At 30.6% G+C, this 18,017-nt stretch overlaps 3 protein-coding genes across 3 annotated transcripts; 1 reads left to right on the forward strand and 2 right to left on the reverse strand.

Moving 5' to 3' along the window:
* The first annotated feature begins 7,274 nt into the window (after positions 1 to 7,274).
* LOC101258237 (protein STAY-GREEN homolog, chloroplastic-like) lies at positions 7,275 to 9,501 on the forward strand. The gene is made up of 4 exons (XM_004252594.4): positions 7,275 to 7,469; positions 7,593 to 7,766; positions 8,036 to 8,203; positions 9,000 to 9,501. The coding sequence occupies exons 1-4, from the start codon at positions 7,359 to 7,361 to the stop codon at positions 9,288 to 9,290; spliced, it is 744 nt and encodes a 247-aa protein (XP_004252642.1). The 5' UTR covers positions 7,275 to 7,358; the 3' UTR covers positions 9,291 to 9,501.
* Positions 9,502 to 9,583: 82 nt separating this feature from the next.
* LOC101257937 (B-type cell cycle switch protein ccs52A-like) lies at positions 9,584 to 14,610 on the reverse strand. The gene is made up of 10 exons (XM_004252593.5): positions 14,017 to 14,610; positions 13,390 to 13,512; positions 13,172 to 13,276; positions 12,210 to 12,389; positions 12,049 to 12,111; positions 11,762 to 11,956; positions 10,436 to 10,537; positions 10,269 to 10,331; positions 10,078 to 10,146; positions 9,584 to 9,976 (listed from the first exon to the last, which is right to left on the reverse strand). The coding sequence occupies exons 1-10, from the start codon at positions 14,506 to 14,508 to the stop codon at positions 9,923 to 9,925; spliced, it is 1,446 nt and encodes a 481-aa protein (XP_004252641.1). The 5' UTR covers positions 14,509 to 14,610; the 3' UTR covers positions 9,584 to 9,922.
* A 1,009-nt stretch (positions 14,611 to 15,619) lies between these two features.
* On the reverse strand, positions 15,620 to 16,646 carry LOC101257640 (mavicyanin-like). Its single transcript, XM_004252592.1, has 2 exons — positions 16,484 to 16,646; positions 15,620 to 15,918 (listed from the first exon to the last, which is right to left on the reverse strand). Exons 1-2 carry the CDS (start codon positions 16,644 to 16,646, stop codon positions 15,620 to 15,622), a joined length of 462 nt encoding a protein of 153 aa, XP_004252640.1.
* Between the last annotated feature and the right edge of the window lie 1,371 nt (positions 16,647 to 18,017).

Here is an 18,017-nt window from a genome sequence, read left to right on the forward strand (position 1 = left end):
AATAATTTTCAAACCATGTATCAGTACATCAACTAAACAACTAATACCTTACTGATACATGATATCAGTTTTCAGGAATTCATACTACATGCAAAACATGTGATACATATCTACTACATGTATCAGTGCATTGACTAAACATTGTACACGCAGATTCTATATGTATCATCAAGCACAGTTGATGACGCATTTACTAAACTTATTGAATGATACATCATAATAATTTTCAAAACTTCATGATACATATAAAATATTATGATACACAACAAATTCATGTATCATTTCACCATCTAAAACACTATACACACTTATTCAAATGTATCAGCAAGCACACTTGATTCCTTAAAATTTTTACTAATTTAAACAACATTTTTAACAACGTGATGGAATCCCAGAATAGAGAAGTAATTCCCCGAAAAATTCTCTTTTACTTCATAAAGTTTGTCCCGCAAACTAGGCCTAGTAAGTTAACATGGAAATTAAAACAGTAAAAGCAGACCTGTGAGGTAATCCAAACATGACGCAGTAACAACAGACCCTTCCAAGTTTAGCACGACTAGTTTGTACAGATCTGTAAAAGAATGAAATATTATCAAATTCAGATTACATCTTAACGTAGAACAAAAAGGAAATGTTAACTTTACGAAAAGCAGCCGAAGAGACTATTAATTGAGCTTCTTACAGACAGAGTCTTTGTTTGAATCCATCTGAACATTCATAGGATCATGCAAAAAGAACTGAAACTTGATGGAGAACAAAACGGTAGAAGTTAAGAGAAGTTGTCCTGCTTCCTCAAATTTTTACTTTTTTAAATTTCAAATTTTTTGAATTTTGAAATTCAAAATTTCAAAATTTGGTCTTTTATTTAAAATTAATTAAATTTAATAATTCAAAATCAAAAAGCTGATTTAAAAGGTTGAGTGTTTAAATGAATAAAATTCAAAATTCAAAAACTGATTTAAGAGGTTGAATGTTTTAATGGAGAAAAAATAGGCATTAAAATGGGTAAATGTGTATTATAGGAGAGAGAATGTAATATATCTAAAAACTTACACTAAAATTAAAAAAAAAGGGAATTATGTAATATTTATAAAAAGTAGGAAAAATTAGAGAATATAAAAATTATAGTTGTGTATTTAAGTTATTTTTCCTATTAGTTTGTGTAAGATTATGGGTCCAACTAAGTTTTTGGACTATAGTAAGATATATTAGCCTCTATAAGATTATGGGTCCAACTAAGTTTGTGGTTGATAACAAACAAGTATTTTCTATGTAATTTACACTTACTTACTTGTAATTTACTTCATCGATTTTGAGATACATGATGTTAAAATTAGGTGTAATTTGTCTTAGATATATCGTATTCAAGTAGATTTTACACGTGTCTAAGATACATGGACAAATTTCTCTGGCAGCTCCTCATCTTGCTCACCACTCTCATACGTATCTGGTATTTCAGATGCATGTGAATCACACAAAATACATAGAAATATAGTGTATATCTAGTGTGATTCACATGTATTTGTAATATATGGCTATCTTGCTCGTCTCTCTCCCTATTTCGCTCGCTCCCTCCCTATTTTAGTGTATTTGTATACCAAAAATATATGTATATATTTCTTAATATATGGTCAGGAATAACTCTTATTTAATGTTTAAGATATGCAATTATATAAAAGTATAGATAAAATTAATATATACGGTTCAAGTGTATGTCTAATAAGTTGGTTTTTCCTTCTCTTTTTTTTTTCTCGCAAATCTAATATGAAGAGGTCTATAATTAAAATATCTTTCTTCATTATCTTTGATTTTTTTTAATCAAAAATTTATACAAATTTTAGAGACATTCAGAAAAATAGTCCAGCTTTTGTGATTTTTTCCTTTTCTAATATTTTTCTTAAGATTTATTTGTTTCCTATTTTCTTTTGACGTTTTTAAAAAAATGAGAAAATTTCAAAAATAACACGGATAATAGACATACTAAGGTTCTATAGTTATAGTTTTAGTAATTGTGTTGTATAATTATAGTTCTATTTGTTATAGCATTGCGGTTTGTGTATTTCACTTGGTCATTTGTATATTGTTGTATATTTCGCTTGTAAATATAAAAAAAGAATAAGTATATACAAATGGAGACAGTAGTTTCTTTATTGCGCTTGTCTGTTTGTATATTTTCGCCTGTGAATATACAAACATGGTAAGTATATACAAATCATGTATTTATACAGTTGGGAATTTTTCAGATGTTTAAATGTATATTTCGCTTGTCAATATATAAACAACGGAATATATTATGAATTTTTCATAAATCATATACAAATAGGTAAGGTAAGCATATACAAAATCTGTTTTTATACAATTAGAAAATCGAATAGCAAAATTTTGCGAAACTTTAGCCACAGATTAAAATAATAAAAACTATAGCTATATAACATAATATACCCTAAATATTCGTCATTTCACGTAACTTCCCCTTTCAAAAAAATTATACACTAATTAAATTAAAGCAGAATAAAAGATACATTTTGTTACTTTTTTGAAAATGCTTTTGTTGAAGCTGGCACAACACGTCAATGAGAATTTACTATCTAAATAGAAATAATAATAGTTAAAAAGAAATATTAACGTGTACTATTATTTGAATTTCTTTTTCTTATTTAGCACTTATTTTTTGATATGCTATATTATTTTTATTTGACCCACAAACCAATCTATTTAACATTTCTCAAGCTGTATTAACCATAGACTTCTCCGGTTCAAGATAAAAAAATCTTATTTTTAAATAATCTCTAATAATTTCAATTTTATTAAATTATGAATTAGACCATGCCAAACCAACACGACTCCACCTATATTGTCAGCTTTCACTTTTATGTGAGCACATGTAAAAAATGGAGAAATATCATTTCTTTTCTTTATATCTATTATGAAAAAAATGTTTCATCTTATTAAATAATGTGTATGTAGAGTCAAATCGATATTTATAATTTCAGTAGAAAAGTAGGTCAGCTTGGTGTCCCATTCATGCAATAATTTTGCACCCATAAGGCGTGGATCATATATTTTTGTCAACTATCGACGAATTGATTTGATTTTTTTCAATATATTCGATTATAATATTTTAGTTTTTTTAAAAATATATAAAAAAAAAAGGAAAAAAAGTCAAATATGTAATTAAACTATGCGAAAATGTTTAAGTATACACCTCGTTTAAGTTTGGCTCAATTTTCGCCGTCCAATTTTTCGCTCATATATACCCTTATAAACAATAGTTATTTTGTTAAAAATAACCAATTTATATTTCTCTTTCTTTTAGTTAACACGTGAAGTTTATTTATGTTTAAAAATGAATGCACCTCTTTTAAACTAGATATCCGACCTGTATATCATATCCGACCCAAGTTGGCCGGAATTTAAATTCCTTCGACTTGATCTGAAATGAAATAACATTTGACATCTGAAATACAACTATCTTGGGTCATTTGCTAGCTGTCTTGCTGGACCAATAAGGTGTGTGGGTTGGTGTTTTGTCGGTTACCTTGGGGTGATGTTTTGGAGCTCGTGGTGGTCGGAGCTATTCGGTGGTTGTTTGTCCGAGGTTGTGCATTCAATGAGCTCATTGGAGTTCTATTGTTTGCTCATGGTTAGAGCTCGAAGTTCACCTTTAATGGTGTTTTTCTTATAGGAGAAAGTGATGGGTTTGGTCGGAGATGACATTTCTCCGACCAAAAGAATTTGGGTTAGATAATGATTTGTCGGCTTATGTGAAATATCCACCAAAGAAATTTGGATGGGATAGAATTTACGGGTCGAATGTCCTATCTAAAAATGGTGTATTCATTTTTCAATATGAATAAATGACATGTGGTAATTAAAAGAAAACGTGACAATTTCATTTGTTATTTAAAGAAGAGAAAAAATAAGTTGGTTATTTTCAGCAAAATAACTAACGTCTAGAAGGCACATATGGGTGAGAAGTTAGACGGCGAAGGCTTAGATGAGTCAAACTTCAAATAGAGATATATCTAGACATTTTCGCATTGTTCAGGGACATATTTGACCGTTCAATATCACGTAAATTGATAAGAACAAGTATATCGTACTAATTCAACTTCTTTTAAAAAGTTCCAGTAATTAGAGTTATAATATCGTAATAAGGTCATTAAATTATGAAATATATATATCTAATAAGACAAATAAACTTTGTTTTGTATCAATAAAATCACTCAATTTAAGACTTTTATTTTAAATTATATTTATCTTTAAAATAATTGGATATGACAAAATAAATTATTTTATATCTCAGGTAAATATAGACCTAACAAAGAAAAAATAATTATACTTCTTCTTCTCCTTTTTTTTTTCTTAAAAAGAAAAAATTATGATTAAAATAAATTTAAAATAACAAATATACTATTTTATATGGTGTGTAAACATCAAATTTATTGCTCTCAAATTTATCGATGTAGTCATAGTTAATATGTTTGTCTCTCATATAAAAAAAATAATATATATATATATATATATATATATATATATATAAAATCTTTTTCTTTCGTTTTAATTTATGTCTTATTTTTTATTTTATTTTTTGTATATTTAAAAAATGCGTAAAACATATTATAAATCATGATAAGTGGCAACTTCAAATATTTTCTAGTTACTTATAAAAGATTTCTTTCATTCATAAAATTAATTTATCTGTGTCATATAATTTGGAGATTACATAAAGAGTATTATCAATTAACTCTTGAAATTCTGTTTGTGCTACATACGTTGAGACAAGAGAAATATCATACACTCCCTCCTTCCCTTTTTACTCGACTACTTTTCAATAATATACCTATTAAAAAAATAATTAATGACGTAATAAGTTTATCATTTTACCCCTATTAATTATGAAGTGCATGGCAAATTCTACATTTTTCAAAGTATTAGTCATTTAATTGAGGGTATAATAGGTAAAAAAATGTTCTTTCTTAATTTGTCAAAATGGACAAGTAATTAGAGATAACTATAAAAGGAAAAGTAGACAAGTAATTAGGGAAGGAGAAAGTACTCCCTCCACCCGAAATTGTTTGTCATGATTTCTATTTTTAAAGTCAAACTATAAAAACTTGACTAACATTTTAATATATATTTTTATCATATTAATATGCAAAATATTGTAATTTTCATGTACTTTTAGAATATCTAATTTTTTTGTTTAAAATATCAAATTAATGTGATCTAATTTACCTTTGAAAATTAGTCAAATTGATTTTCGATAAGCGCAACATGACAAACAATTTCGGACGGAGGGAGTATTATTTATAGATTACGTAAAAAAATATTATACTCCCTCTGTTCTTTTTTATGTAGCGCTTTTTATTTTTCGAGAGTCAAACTGTTTAACTTTGACCCAGCATTTGCGTATAGAATTTTTAATTTTTTTGAAATGAAATTTGTATATTTGTAAACTACATAAAGAGTAATATAAGTCACGGTAATTGATAATTCAAAATGTTAAAAGGATCTAAGAAAAACTTGCAATCAAATGTAGACATATTTAAATTTCGAAATACGAAAAATGTCATATAAAATGAGACGGAAAAAGTACATTACAATTATAACCAACTTTAAATATTTAAAAATTATATTAACATTTAATTGACTATTTGAACTTTATCTATATCATGTTTAATGAAACAAAAATATAACAAATATACTTTTGTCTGGTTTCATTATAAACTTGATAATGTTCAGGATCTTTAGTGATTATGTGACATTTTCTTTTTGTTTTTGGCATTTGATATTTAAAATACTATGAGATTCACTGGTCCAAATAAAAATAAGATTTTTTTCAGATTGAATTAAATATAACAAATATATTTTTGTCTAGTTTCATTATTATAAACTTGATAATGTTCAGGATCTGTAATGAATATGTGATTTTCTTTTTTTTGGCATTTGATATTTATAATACTATGAGATTCACGAGATTCATTGGTCCAAATAAAAATAAGTTTTTTTTATGATTCAATTGCATCGTTTATTACGCTTCTTTAATTTATTCGAGGCCTTTATTTAACTCGGACAAAAATATCAAGTTTGTACGGTTATTTTCTCTATTTAATAATAATTGTTTACTATTATTAATTTGATACATTCTTTTTTATTATAAATAAAAAAATAATTTTACTATATTATTTTTAAATATAATAAATATACTGTCTTTAATATTATAATTAATGATAAAAATAAATAAAAAAACTAAAAGTAAAATTATCCATAAATTTTATAAAATAGATAAATATTATTGAATATTTATTTTTAATATAGTGAACAAGTATATTATTATATACTTATCATACATAATTATTATATACTTTTTTTCTCAAACGATGTGAATATATTATTATATACTTATCATACATAATTATACACCTATTATATATTTATTAGCTATTTTAAATTCACAGGATAAGTGATAAATTAAAATTACCTTATTATTTTAATTAAATTAAAATACTAATGTTATAAGAAAATATTCTTTTAAGTAGTAGGGTCAAATAAGCAAACTAGCGTTGTCGAATAGTAAACGCCCACGTGTCCACATTTACCGTGCACCCAACCCCCACAACACCCCTAGAAGCAATAGTTACTCTTAGTATTCCAAAATTTCTTTCGTTTTAATTTATTTATTTTATATGATTCGACATAAAAATTTAATTATTTTTTTTAAAAGAATTTTCTTTTAATTTAAAGGTTGGTAGAATATATAAAAATTTATGAATAATCTAAACATGTTATGTGAAAAGTCAGATTCAACATATTGCCATATGAAAAATTGTAATTAAACATATCATAAGTTGCTAAAAAAGGATATTAATGTCATATGAAAAATTAGATTTAAAAAGTTAACATAAATATTCTTCTTAATACATAAAATCAATAACATAATCACTTACAAATAGAGTACGTGAAGGAATAAAATATATGCAAATTTTTTAATTTTGTTATTATATTTATAATAACTGAACAAAATCTAAATATTAAATATCATCCAACTTAAATAATAATATTTTTATTATAATAATCATAAAATTTTCAAACAAAACGTTACCATCATTTTCAACATGGATACACGTATGAATACTAATGTTGTAATTGGACCATAGAAAGTCAAAATATTTAAAAAGAAAAGGCGACTACGTAAGTAAGAAACCGAATATTACTATACACCAAATTACTAATTAAAAAACTATATAATATACAACTTCATTCTCAACTTTATATTTTCACCTACAACATTGGAGCTTTAAAAAAGTATAGTCTAATTTTTAATCCATCATTTTTTTTTTCTTAGGTTTCCAAATATGAGTACTTTGACTACTTCTTTTCTTCCATCACTTGAAAAAGAAAACTCTGTGTTTGTTTACACAACAAGAAGAGGAGGACACTCCAAAAAGAGCCAATCCATTGTTCCGGTAATTGCTTCGTAGCTAACATAATTTTTATTATTATTATACATCGAGATTTTACTTGTTTAGCTACAAAATTTGTCAGTCGCTAATTATTTGTATTAATTTATATGTGATTGATGATCTTAGGTGGCAAGGTTATTTGGACCATCAATATTTGAAGCATCAAAATTGAAGGTTCTTTTTTTAGGTGTAGATGAGAAAAAACATCCAGCAAAACTTCCAAGAACATATACACTTACACATAGTGATATTACATGTAAACTCACTCTTGCTGTCTCTCAAACCATCAATAACTCTCAGGTAATTTTCGTAAAATACGATACGAATTGAGTTTACAGTTAAATATTAAGGCAGAATGATCTGGAAGGTCCGTGTAGTTGGCTCAGATATTCACTTCTTAGTAGTTTTCTACAAAATTGTACAAGATACTAAAAGGTAAAACAAAGGACAGTCTGATGCATAAAACATCTCATATTAAGGTTGACTGTCTGTCGTAATGCAAGCATTAGTGGTGACTAGAAGTAGTACTTGATCAAATTCATGATTGATTTTTCTTTTTTGATGTGCAGTTAGAAGGATGGTATAATAGATTGCAAAGGGATGAAGTGGTTGCAGAATGGAAGAAAGTTAAAGGGAAGATGTCACTTCATGTTTATTGTCACATTAGTGGAGACCATTTCTTATTAGACTTTGTTGCTAGGCTCAGATACTATATTTTCTGCAAGGAACTACCTGTGGTAAGTTTTAATAGTAGACGTGTCCTTTAACTTGATCTCGATTAATATTTATGTTCACCAATTTTGAGTGTGCATAAGTATACACTTAAATTTATATTAACTTGAACAAGTAACACATTTGTCTTACAATTTACGTCTTTCATGACATGCTATGTATATTTTGTCATCGTAGGACATGTGTGTTTACGTTAAAGCAAAAGTCTCATATTAGTGGTTAATGAGATAAGTGGACTCCTTAGAAGGATTTGGGCAATTCTTCTCCCTTTGAGCTAGTTTTTGGGGTGTGAGTTAGGCTCCCAAATTTCACATGGTATCAGAGCATGACTCATCTCGCCCAATGTTTGGGTCTCTAAAAAATATAAAAAATGCCCAAAAATTATCTGGCACATTAGATATTTAGCACTAGGCGTGAGGTGGGTAAAAAATTGTCCAAAATTGTCCATACACTAGATGCTAAGCATTGTGCGTGAGGTGGAGTGTTAAAGCAAAAAAAGTCTCATATTGGTGGTTAATGAGATGAGTGGACTCTTTATAAGGCTTGCACAGTCCTCCTCCCTTTGATCTAGCTTTTAGGTGTGAATCAGACCCAAGACGTGGTTTCACAGTTTACTTGTTCAGTTTCATACAAATTTAAGTATTTATATATACACATTAAAAGTTGGAAGGCTCATATGTGAGCTGCTATCAAATTATAGAACATGTTTATGTGTTATACCGTAAATTAAACTAATCATGTAAGAAATCTTTATATTATCAGTATATATAACTAACACTATTCTTTTTGAATATCTACTAGGTCTTGAAGGCATTTGTTCATGGAGATGGGAATTTGCTAAAGAATTACCCAGAGTTAGAAGAAGCTTTGGTTTGGGTACATTTTCACTCAAACATACAAGAATTCAACAAAGTAGATTGTTGGGGTCCTTTAAAAGAAGCATCTTCACTATCTTCTACCACAACTACTAATTCATCATCTAGTGAATTTGGTGATATTCAAATGGAGAATACAAGCAATAGCAATTTGGATTTACCACAGCCATGTCAAGGGTCTTGCACATGTTGCTTCCCCTCAACAAGGAAAATCTAAAGAGCGTTTAATATTGAGAATGTTGAATGTATTACACGCAGGTGAAATAACTAGCTTAGTGAATCGATTGAAATGGTTTTGTATTGGTCTACAAACTTTACAAGATTGATGTATTTTACTGTCATTGTATGTTTAGGACTAGAAAAACATATTAGTAGGAATTCTTTAATTCTAAATGGCCATTTGGGGATTGTGCACCAAATTGCACTTCTATCACTTTTTGTTTACTCAAAACACTTCTAAAAAGCACAGTTTAAACACTTCTATCATCTCATTGTAGCAATGAATCAGAATGAGAGGAAACAGAAAAGAAAAACCTTATTTACAAGAGATCAAAAATTCGCGTAAAATTAGAAGTTCCCGAAAAAACTCTACTCTCTCCCTCCCTCTCTTATATTACAGAACGCCCGAAAGATGTTAATGGAGAATAAATAACATCTCTAGCTGTACAGGTTTGATCTATTCACAGAATAATCTCACTCTTCAAGTCTAATACATGTTATTGAAAGATGAAGGATATCAACGTCGGTTACAAGTATCTCTCATCAAAAAGATCAAAAAGGCTCCTCTTTACTGCTTGTGCTTCGTGAGAAAACAACGTTAAGGGGTAGTCAGAAGTAATTACAACAGAGTCACCTAATCTGTGTTCTGCCGAGAGAAGATGCCCCAATTTCAGACTCGGTGTTCTGCATTAGACAATTTCATTCACATGTGAGATGTCGTAAAACGCTGAGATGCTAAATAAGTTTGTAAGTTAACTATAACTATCCTTTTACAGATGTTTTACCTGAGATTTAGGAGAAGGGAAGACATTCCAGAACCGAAGTGTTTCATCTCCTGCTCCGGTCACAATCATCTGCAAAGATGATACTACCAGTTAGAAACATAAGAGCAGAGAAAATAAAGCTGCTGCTGCTGAAACTAAGCGACAAGAACACAGAAATAAATAGTAAAGATAAACTAGTTTAGCGTAGCTACCTGTCCATCTGGAGATATGGCAAGATATAAGACTCTATATGTATGGCCAGTCAGAGTAGCTACCTGCGATAATAAAGAAAAATTAACACATAATGAAGCTAGTACAACATGATATGTCTAAAACAAATCTATGTTCATGTAACATTTTGAAAACTTGGGTGAAATACCTTGGTCATTGTAGGATACCTCCAAAGTATTATTTGATTTTGCGAGTAACCATGAGTGCTGACTAATTCATTTGCGTTCTTCGACCACACAAGATTGCAAACCTGTCACAATATCAGATGAGTTAGTATATCTTAGTAGATATATTTACTTGTAAATCTAAGAAATCAAAACACATGGAGAGACCAAAGGAGGAAGGGAGGTTGAGCAAGGATTGTGGGACAGTTTCCTAACCTCCTTCACATGTTTACAGGTACACGTATCTCGCACAATCCGGTAATGTTTTTGTAACCACCCATCCCTCTTTCCCTCTCCTTTGCTCTTTTCCCTTCCTTCTCTCATTCATATTCAAAGATTTCCCAAATTTCAGCAACCCTTCCATTCTTTAGCTGTTTAGTAACCATAACTCAATCAACAGAATAGGTGTGTAACCGAAAAGCACTTGATGGGCATATACTATCGACAACACTATAGTGCTGTTTGTCTTGGTGCACAAACTAAATTGATTTGTGGGGAAGGTCGTAGAGCAAGAAATTTGTGATAAACAAAGAGACAGGAAGAGGATGGGCGGGGGAGGTTAAAGAGGAAGGTTATGATGGTTTGAATAGTCCAATAGCAATGTTTAAGAAATAAATTTGAGGACACAACCCTAATGTTTGTTATTCACATACAAGATAATTAAAACCGAGTATTAGAAATGACGAGTGATGCACATTACTTTTTGATGACATGGGAAACCCGACTGTTCAGCGAATCAATTAGAAAGGCAGAACCTAGTTTTGAATGATTTAAAATGTTCTTGGAGATCACAACATGATGACATACTAGTTAAGCCATGGTAGTGACAACAGTTTCTATCCCAGCTAAAACAAAGGTGTTCACTAGCTCCAACCTTAGTAAACAGCATTAACTTGACAACCTGAGCTGTGGGGTGAAAGAGTTGCCCGATGAATTAAGTTGAAGTGCATGCAAGCTGAGAGGATGCATGTATGTGATCGAGGATGTGTAAGATTTAAACACATTTCGCACACGGAGGTAAACAAATTCTTGAGTAAACCAGAATTACCCTATCCGAGGAAATATAGTAGACTTTACTGGCACACTTTGTTCTTCAAAAAATAAAAAAATCAAACCATTTTTTAATCCAAATGTCATGGAATAATCAGAAAGGAAATTGAAAAGCATGACAGTTCTTCTGATCACATAACTTAGATGGCATAGTATTCTCTTCCGGTAGATAAATATAATTTACTGTCAGGTGTGAGTTATTTAATAACCAAAGCAATGATCTAGACAGGCAGAAATCTAAAAAAGGTATAGGGAAATACCTGACTGCCAGTGTCCATGCAGCTGAGGTGTGTATTAGTGGTTGTGTTCCAGAATCGAATGCATCGATCAGCTGTGCCACCACCAGAAGCTAGAAGTCCGTGAAGATGGGGGGACCATGCAATCGCCTTTACAGCAGCAGTATGCTCACAGTATTTCAATATAGGTTGTGTTGAATGGTTGTTCCATACGAAAAGCTGGTCATGAAGATTTATATGAGAAACTGTAACCAACAGCTTAAGGGAAAGAAAAATATCAGCTAGCTTGATTCTGGTAATTAAACACATACTCTGTTATCATTTCCACCAGAAGCTAATTCACGGCTATCCGGAGACCATTTGAGCCCACAAACCTGAAAAGAAGTAATTGCTTATCAAGATGCAAGCAGAAGTAAAACAAAACACCTGACAAGAATGACTTAAATAATGAGAAGCAAGAAGGAAGTCTGACCTCTGACTTGTGACCACTTAGCTTACTGACATAATCATCTTGAGCTCGTATGTCACGCTGAAGAATACTCTTGTCCCGACTTCCTGAAGACAACTGGGAGGAGCTCCAAGATAACGCACCAACTCTTAAACGATGTCCCTCCATTGTTCTTGTCATCTTACCATGAGAGGCATCCCATAACTATGCCAAATGAGATTCAAACATCAGTTAACCGCATAAACAAAACATAATCCTCTATTCTTCATCCAACAGAGAGGTTCTAAATAATTTTTCATGTCAAATAGAAAACTGATTTCCACATGCAATAGATTGTGCATGCAGCAATAACGTACCTAGTGTAATCCCACAAAGTAGGGTCTGGGGAAAATAGATTTAATAAAAAAAAATGATTTATTACAGCAGTGTATGGAACAACAACCAGGATAACAAGCCTAAGCATTCAAATATTTTTTTCCATGGAACTTATCTTGAGTCGTAACAAGCTTAAGTCCATTTGTGAGACTTCGTTCATAAATATACCACTATATGACAACTTCACAACGAATGTATTAAAAAGCTTCCTTTTACATCTATATAAAAACTTGAGATGCAAATTCCAAATATTTCCAAGAGAACAGCCTCACAAGCTCTTCAAGTTTTATGCTACTTTATTTCGTTGAAAAAATTTAGCTTGTAGAATTAACATATACAGAGAAGATTGAGACAAAAATCAATTTAGCGAGATTAAGGCATTTTATGTATATTACAGTACCACCAGTGCTAGGACAAGCAGATTTTTATTTATTTTGATAAGGTGTTGAGAAAGACTATGTTTTTGACGTAAGGATGTGTAGTTGTGTAGTACTGGATCATATTAACAGAAAAAATCTAAAATAGTTCAAGAATAAAGTGATTGACCCCTGTTAACAGTTCTCTTTCATATAAAAACACAAAACAAGATGAACAAAATAAGCATAGCAGACCTGAACTTTCCCATTACTTGTTCCAACAGCAAGATGTGTACCTCGCTGTGCCCAGCCAACTGAAGTAACATTATCATCATTTTCCAAGTCGCACAACTTCACTACCTGCAGTAGGCATTCAACAGAAAAAATTGTGTTCATCAGATAGATGCATTACTCTAGCAAAAGTACATAAATATCTCCATCAACGAAAAAGTTAACGAAGACAATAGAGTCACCTTGCCATTAGATGCATGCCATAAATATACAGAGCTCCCCAATCCCACAGCTAACACATTCTGTGACGACCAGTCCACAAGATTTAGATAAAAGTCGTCTTGCAATGCAGGGGCATCCAGTACCTATCAAGAACCCACACAAGCACCATCATAAGCCTTTTCACACGGTAACAAAATAACAACTTTATCGAATCCTAAAACGGAGAATATTCAAGAACCAAATAACAAAGAAAAGAGGAAACAAGGTGGTGATGTAGGCGGCCGCTGAGGGGACTAACATATAATAATAAGTATCATTCCTACTCTACAACCCCATGAGCTCACACTAATTATTCTAGCTGAAACTCGAACTTAAGACGCCCAAATTCTACACTTCACTATCCACACAAACATCTTACTAATAATTATCATCCGAAAAACTCAAAAAAATTACTCCGTCTGTCCCAACTTAAGTGTTTACTCTTTCTACTTGACGAGTTTAAGATCACAAGATTTAAAGAACTACCCATATCAATAATTTAAGACTACAAGATTCAAAAATCTCTCTTTTATTCTTTTATTGCTTAAACTGTGTTCAATCACAAGATTCAAAAGTTTCTGACACTTAAATTGGGACGAAGGGAGTACCTTATAAGGCGATTTCGGAACTTTCCGGGGAACCTTAACAGGACTAGTACTAACACCACGCATCTGGTCATCAAACTCATAAGGCAACAAAGAATCCAACCTTTGTCTTGTCTCCGTTTTATACCTAAAAATATTACAATTGGGTCTCTTCAAATTCCTCCCATTCCCACGAACACCCTTCTCCGGTGTGACAGGATTCACTACATTCCCCGAATCAGGGCCAAACAACGCAGTACGTAGAAGAGAAGTATACCCACTATTAGAATCCTCCGTATTAGAAGACTTAGGCGACAATGGCAACCCAAAAAGCGCAAAATTAGATGAAGTTCTGCTGGGTATGAAACGGTCACTGTAAATTGAACGTGAAGGGGAAGGATGGTATGAATTGAAACCCGGGATTAAATTAGTCTTCGATGGAGTTTTGGGGTTCATATTGGAATTGGGATCAAAGGGTGTTTGAGGTTCCATGGAATTCGAGCTTGGATTCTCCATAGATGATTCTTGAAAACCCTAGAAGATGATGATGATGATGAAGAAGATGAAGAAGACGAAATATTTTTTTTTCTTTTTTTTTGGGAAATAAATATTTTCCCGGGAGAAATAGGAACAGAAGTTGAGGTTTTGCGGGAAATTTTTTGTGGGTCCCATAAAGTGCACCATATTTATATAACAAAAATTTTATTAGGGAAAGTTGAATTGCCAAATTTTATTTTATACCAAAATTGATCAATTGCAAGTTACTAATAATTTTTTTTTGTACTTTGTCATGTTTTGTTTATTTTAAGTATTTTGGGAAATGTATTCAAATAGATTTATCTTTTAAAATTTAAGGAAAAATGAATTTTCAATCGAAAACATTTTTAAAATTTTCTTTCAATCTGTCTCAACTTCGACTCGTGACTTGAGATCCAATTTCAACTCGATAAATGACTCTCAATTTTTTAATCAAAACTACACCTCGACTCGGGAGCTTCTTGAATTGGGCTAAAAAATTATGTCCTGAGTCAGAAGTCTTGATTAGGAATTCGGTCAAGATCGGCAACGAGAGTCGGATTTCGAATCGAAAGTTGGGTCTCGAGTTTAGGTAAGCATTAATAGGTTGGATTCTGAGCCTCGAGTTGAGGTCCGAACTCGTGTTTTTGGTTGAGTCAAAGTTTTATACTTAATCTGGCTCGATATTGATAGGCTAGATTCCAAGCTTTGAGTTGAGGTCCAAACTCGTGTTTCTGATCGAGTCAGAATTTGAAACTTAACCTGACTCTTGACCCTAATTCTGACCTCGAATCTGATTCCTAATCCTAGTCTGCATCCATTATAAGTAAATATTTATTAATTACTTATAACGTTTATAAATTTACATTCTTGTACAATAATATTAAGAAATATCTAATAAATATTTCCGACTAAATTATATAGAAGGCTAATTCAACATTCTTTTTCTTGTTATGACAAGTATATATATATATAGATTTTTTTTTTCCACTAAAACATATAATTATTATTCCATTGAAATTCCTTCAAAATATATTATATAAAGAGATAAATTAGTTTTTTTTTTTAACCACGATACATTAGCTTACAGGCAACTCGATTAATATTATTATTAAGCAATAACAATCAAGAACATGACAAATGCAGCAACAAATGCAGAATTAAGAGTACTAAGCCTAGAGGCTGATGATGATGAACCATCTTTAGCCTCTAGAACGTTAACGGAAACCTTCATCCCTTGTTCGCAGTGATTATTAATTCCACAAAAATACCATTTTTTTCCCGGAGTTTTCAAATCAATCACATCATTTCCCGAAGTTAAGGGTTCAACATTCGCACCAGGTACACAGCTTTGGAAGGCAGCTAGATCTGCTCTGTATACATTGTGTGCTCCTTCCTTGTACTTAAATACTGCATCCATCAACAGTGGCGTAGTCAGAAATTTTACGAAGGGTATCCAAAAATTTAATATCTAATAAAAATAATTTGTGGGTATCTGGGCTAACTCGTCCTCAAAAGTTAGCTAATAAGTGAAGGTTAATTTATCCAAATTCATATAAGGAAACAAAATTCTCAATCCCTCTACTTATATATGAGACTTCTTAATAGTGGCAAAATCATATTTACCGATAATTGAGTTAATATCATTATTATATATATCCAGAGTCGATAAAGCCTTTTTAGCGTTAATATAAAGTGTTGGTTATAAATATCTTTTATATATTATTGCCCTTAAACATAATATAATTACAATTATATTATTATCACGAAATAATTGTCGCAAAATCTTTTATTAGTTATAATAATTTACTTTCATATATCCTCAAAAAATGAAGACATAACTTGAGTTGCACAAACTCTTTCACTTTTAGTACTTCACTCGTATCGAATACTTCAAAAATGTACTACTGAGAAAATCCAACTCACAATTTTAAAGATTCCGAACAACATATAACTTAGAAGGTACATAACATACTGAGTTTATCTCCAACATGAAACTCTTTACTCTCAGCCCATGCATTGTAGTCAAATTTAAGTTTCCAACCTTGATCATCCCCAACAAAATGGTCTGTTGACATAGTTGGAACAATAACCATGTTAACAACAATAATTGCAACCAACAAAGCTTTCAAACCCATTTTGAAATTATTTTTTTGTGAAAGTTTTCTTTATTTCTTGCTATAATGTTTGTTTTGAAGCATATTTATAGGATGTTAAAAATTGGGAGTATAGCCGGCTAATAAACGGCAAGGCTACTTTGCTTCCCGCGTTTATCAGCTATCGTATTATTTGTCGTTGTTATTATTATATTGTTTCATCCTCTTATACATTTTTATTTGAATCGAGGGTGTATTGAAACAGTCTTACGATCTACTTATATAAGATAAAAGTAAGACTGTATATACACTAACCACCTTAGCTCCTCACAAGGTTAGATGTGTTTCTTTTAATATTTAATTTTGTGTCAAGTTAAACTACATCATATTAACCGATTCAATTAAATTTTTTTTATTTATAATGATAATAGTATAAATCAAAGAGAATGTGGATTTTGGTTTTAGGAAAATGTAAAAATGACTAGGTCAAATATGCATATGTTTTATATTGCCGAATGCCGCAATAGCGCATATTTCATTCGGTGGCCAGTTTTGTTTAATTCTACGCTATATTTGACATCTCCTATTTTTGTTTATCAATAAAAATAGATGATACGAAAAAATTATCTAGTGTTTTTTCTGAGCTAAAATTTAAATCTTAGACCTCGAGTTGTTGTCTGATTAAGGTTAGAATGCATTTTTTGATTCGGTTATTGTATGATTTGTTGTTCCTAATTATTTTTTTCCATTATTTTCAACATTTTTCTTTTCTAAATATATCTGATTTGACATACTTTATTTGAGACGAAGCTCTACCGGAAACAAGCTATCCACTACCGATACAATTAAATCATATACTCTAAGAACTACTTTTGCTAGAAAAATATCCAATTGTAGACAAATTACAGAAATCACATACTTTTAAGGAAAAATTACAATCTATCTCTTAAAATTTTATAGTTACAAAAATTTCTCAAAACGGATACATTAATCTAATGTGCGAGATACATTAATCGTTAAGTAAGATACATTACAATTTATACATGATACAATAATCCAATTTACATTTTGTACATTATACACTAATTTGATGCACAAGATACACTAATCTAATGCACGAGATACATTAATTTGATGCATGAGATACATTTTATACATGATACACTAATGTGATGCGCAAGATACATTACTTTGATGCGCGAGATACACTATTATGATGTGCGAAAATGAGGAATTTTAAAAATTTGTAAAACATATAGAGAATAGTGGTAATAAGTAAATTAAAAGGTGAGATTTTCGTAATTAATAAAATTGATAGCTATCGGCGCATAGTATTGGTAACCATTGGCCCTTTCTAGTAATTTTTCCTTCTATCAATAGCTTGTTTTAAAAAGAGGTTTATATTATTAATAA

The sequence above is a fragment of the Solanum lycopersicum genome, chromosome 12, assembly GCF_036512215.1.
Source record: "Solanum lycopersicum chromosome 12, SLM_r2.1".
NCBI classification, from domain to species: domain Eukaryota; kingdom Viridiplantae; phylum Streptophyta; class Magnoliopsida; order Solanales; family Solanaceae; genus Solanum; species Solanum lycopersicum.

Excerpts from the sequence above, each read along its gene's own strand:
- LOC101258237 (XM_004252594.4), top strand. The coding sequence starts at position 7,359 with ATGAGTACTTTGACTACTTCTTTTCTTCCATCACTTGAAAAAGAAAAC. Across the intron at positions 7,470-7,592 it reads AGAGCCAATCCATTGTTCCG|GTGGCAAGGTTATTTGGACC; the intron begins GTAATTGCTTCG and ends TGATGATCTTAG. Across the intron at positions 7,767-8,035 it reads AAACCATCAATAACTCTCAG|TTAGAAGGATGGTATAATAG; the intron begins GTAATTTTCGTA and ends TTTGATGTGCAG.
- LOC101257937 (XM_004252593.5), bottom strand. The coding sequence starts at position 14,508 with ATGGAGAATCCAAGCTCGAATTCCATGGAACCTCAAACACCCTTTGAT. Across the intron at positions 12,390-13,171 it reads CAAGTAATGGGAAAGTTCAG|TTATGGGATGCCTCTCATGG; the intron begins GTCTGCTATGCT and ends CATTTGGCATAG. Across the intron at positions 12,112-12,209 it reads TAAGTGGTCACAAGTCAGAG|GTTTGTGGGCTCAAATGGTC; the intron begins GTCAGACTTCCT and ends ACTTCTTTTCAG.
- LOC101257640 (XM_004252592.1), bottom strand. The coding sequence starts at position 16,646 with ATGGGTTTGAAAGCTTTGTTGGTTGCAATTATTGTTGTTAACATGGTT. Across the intron at positions 15,919-16,483 it reads TCATGTTGGAGATAAACTCA|TATTTAAGTACAAGGAAGGA; the intron begins GTATGTTATGTA and ends TGATGGATGCAG.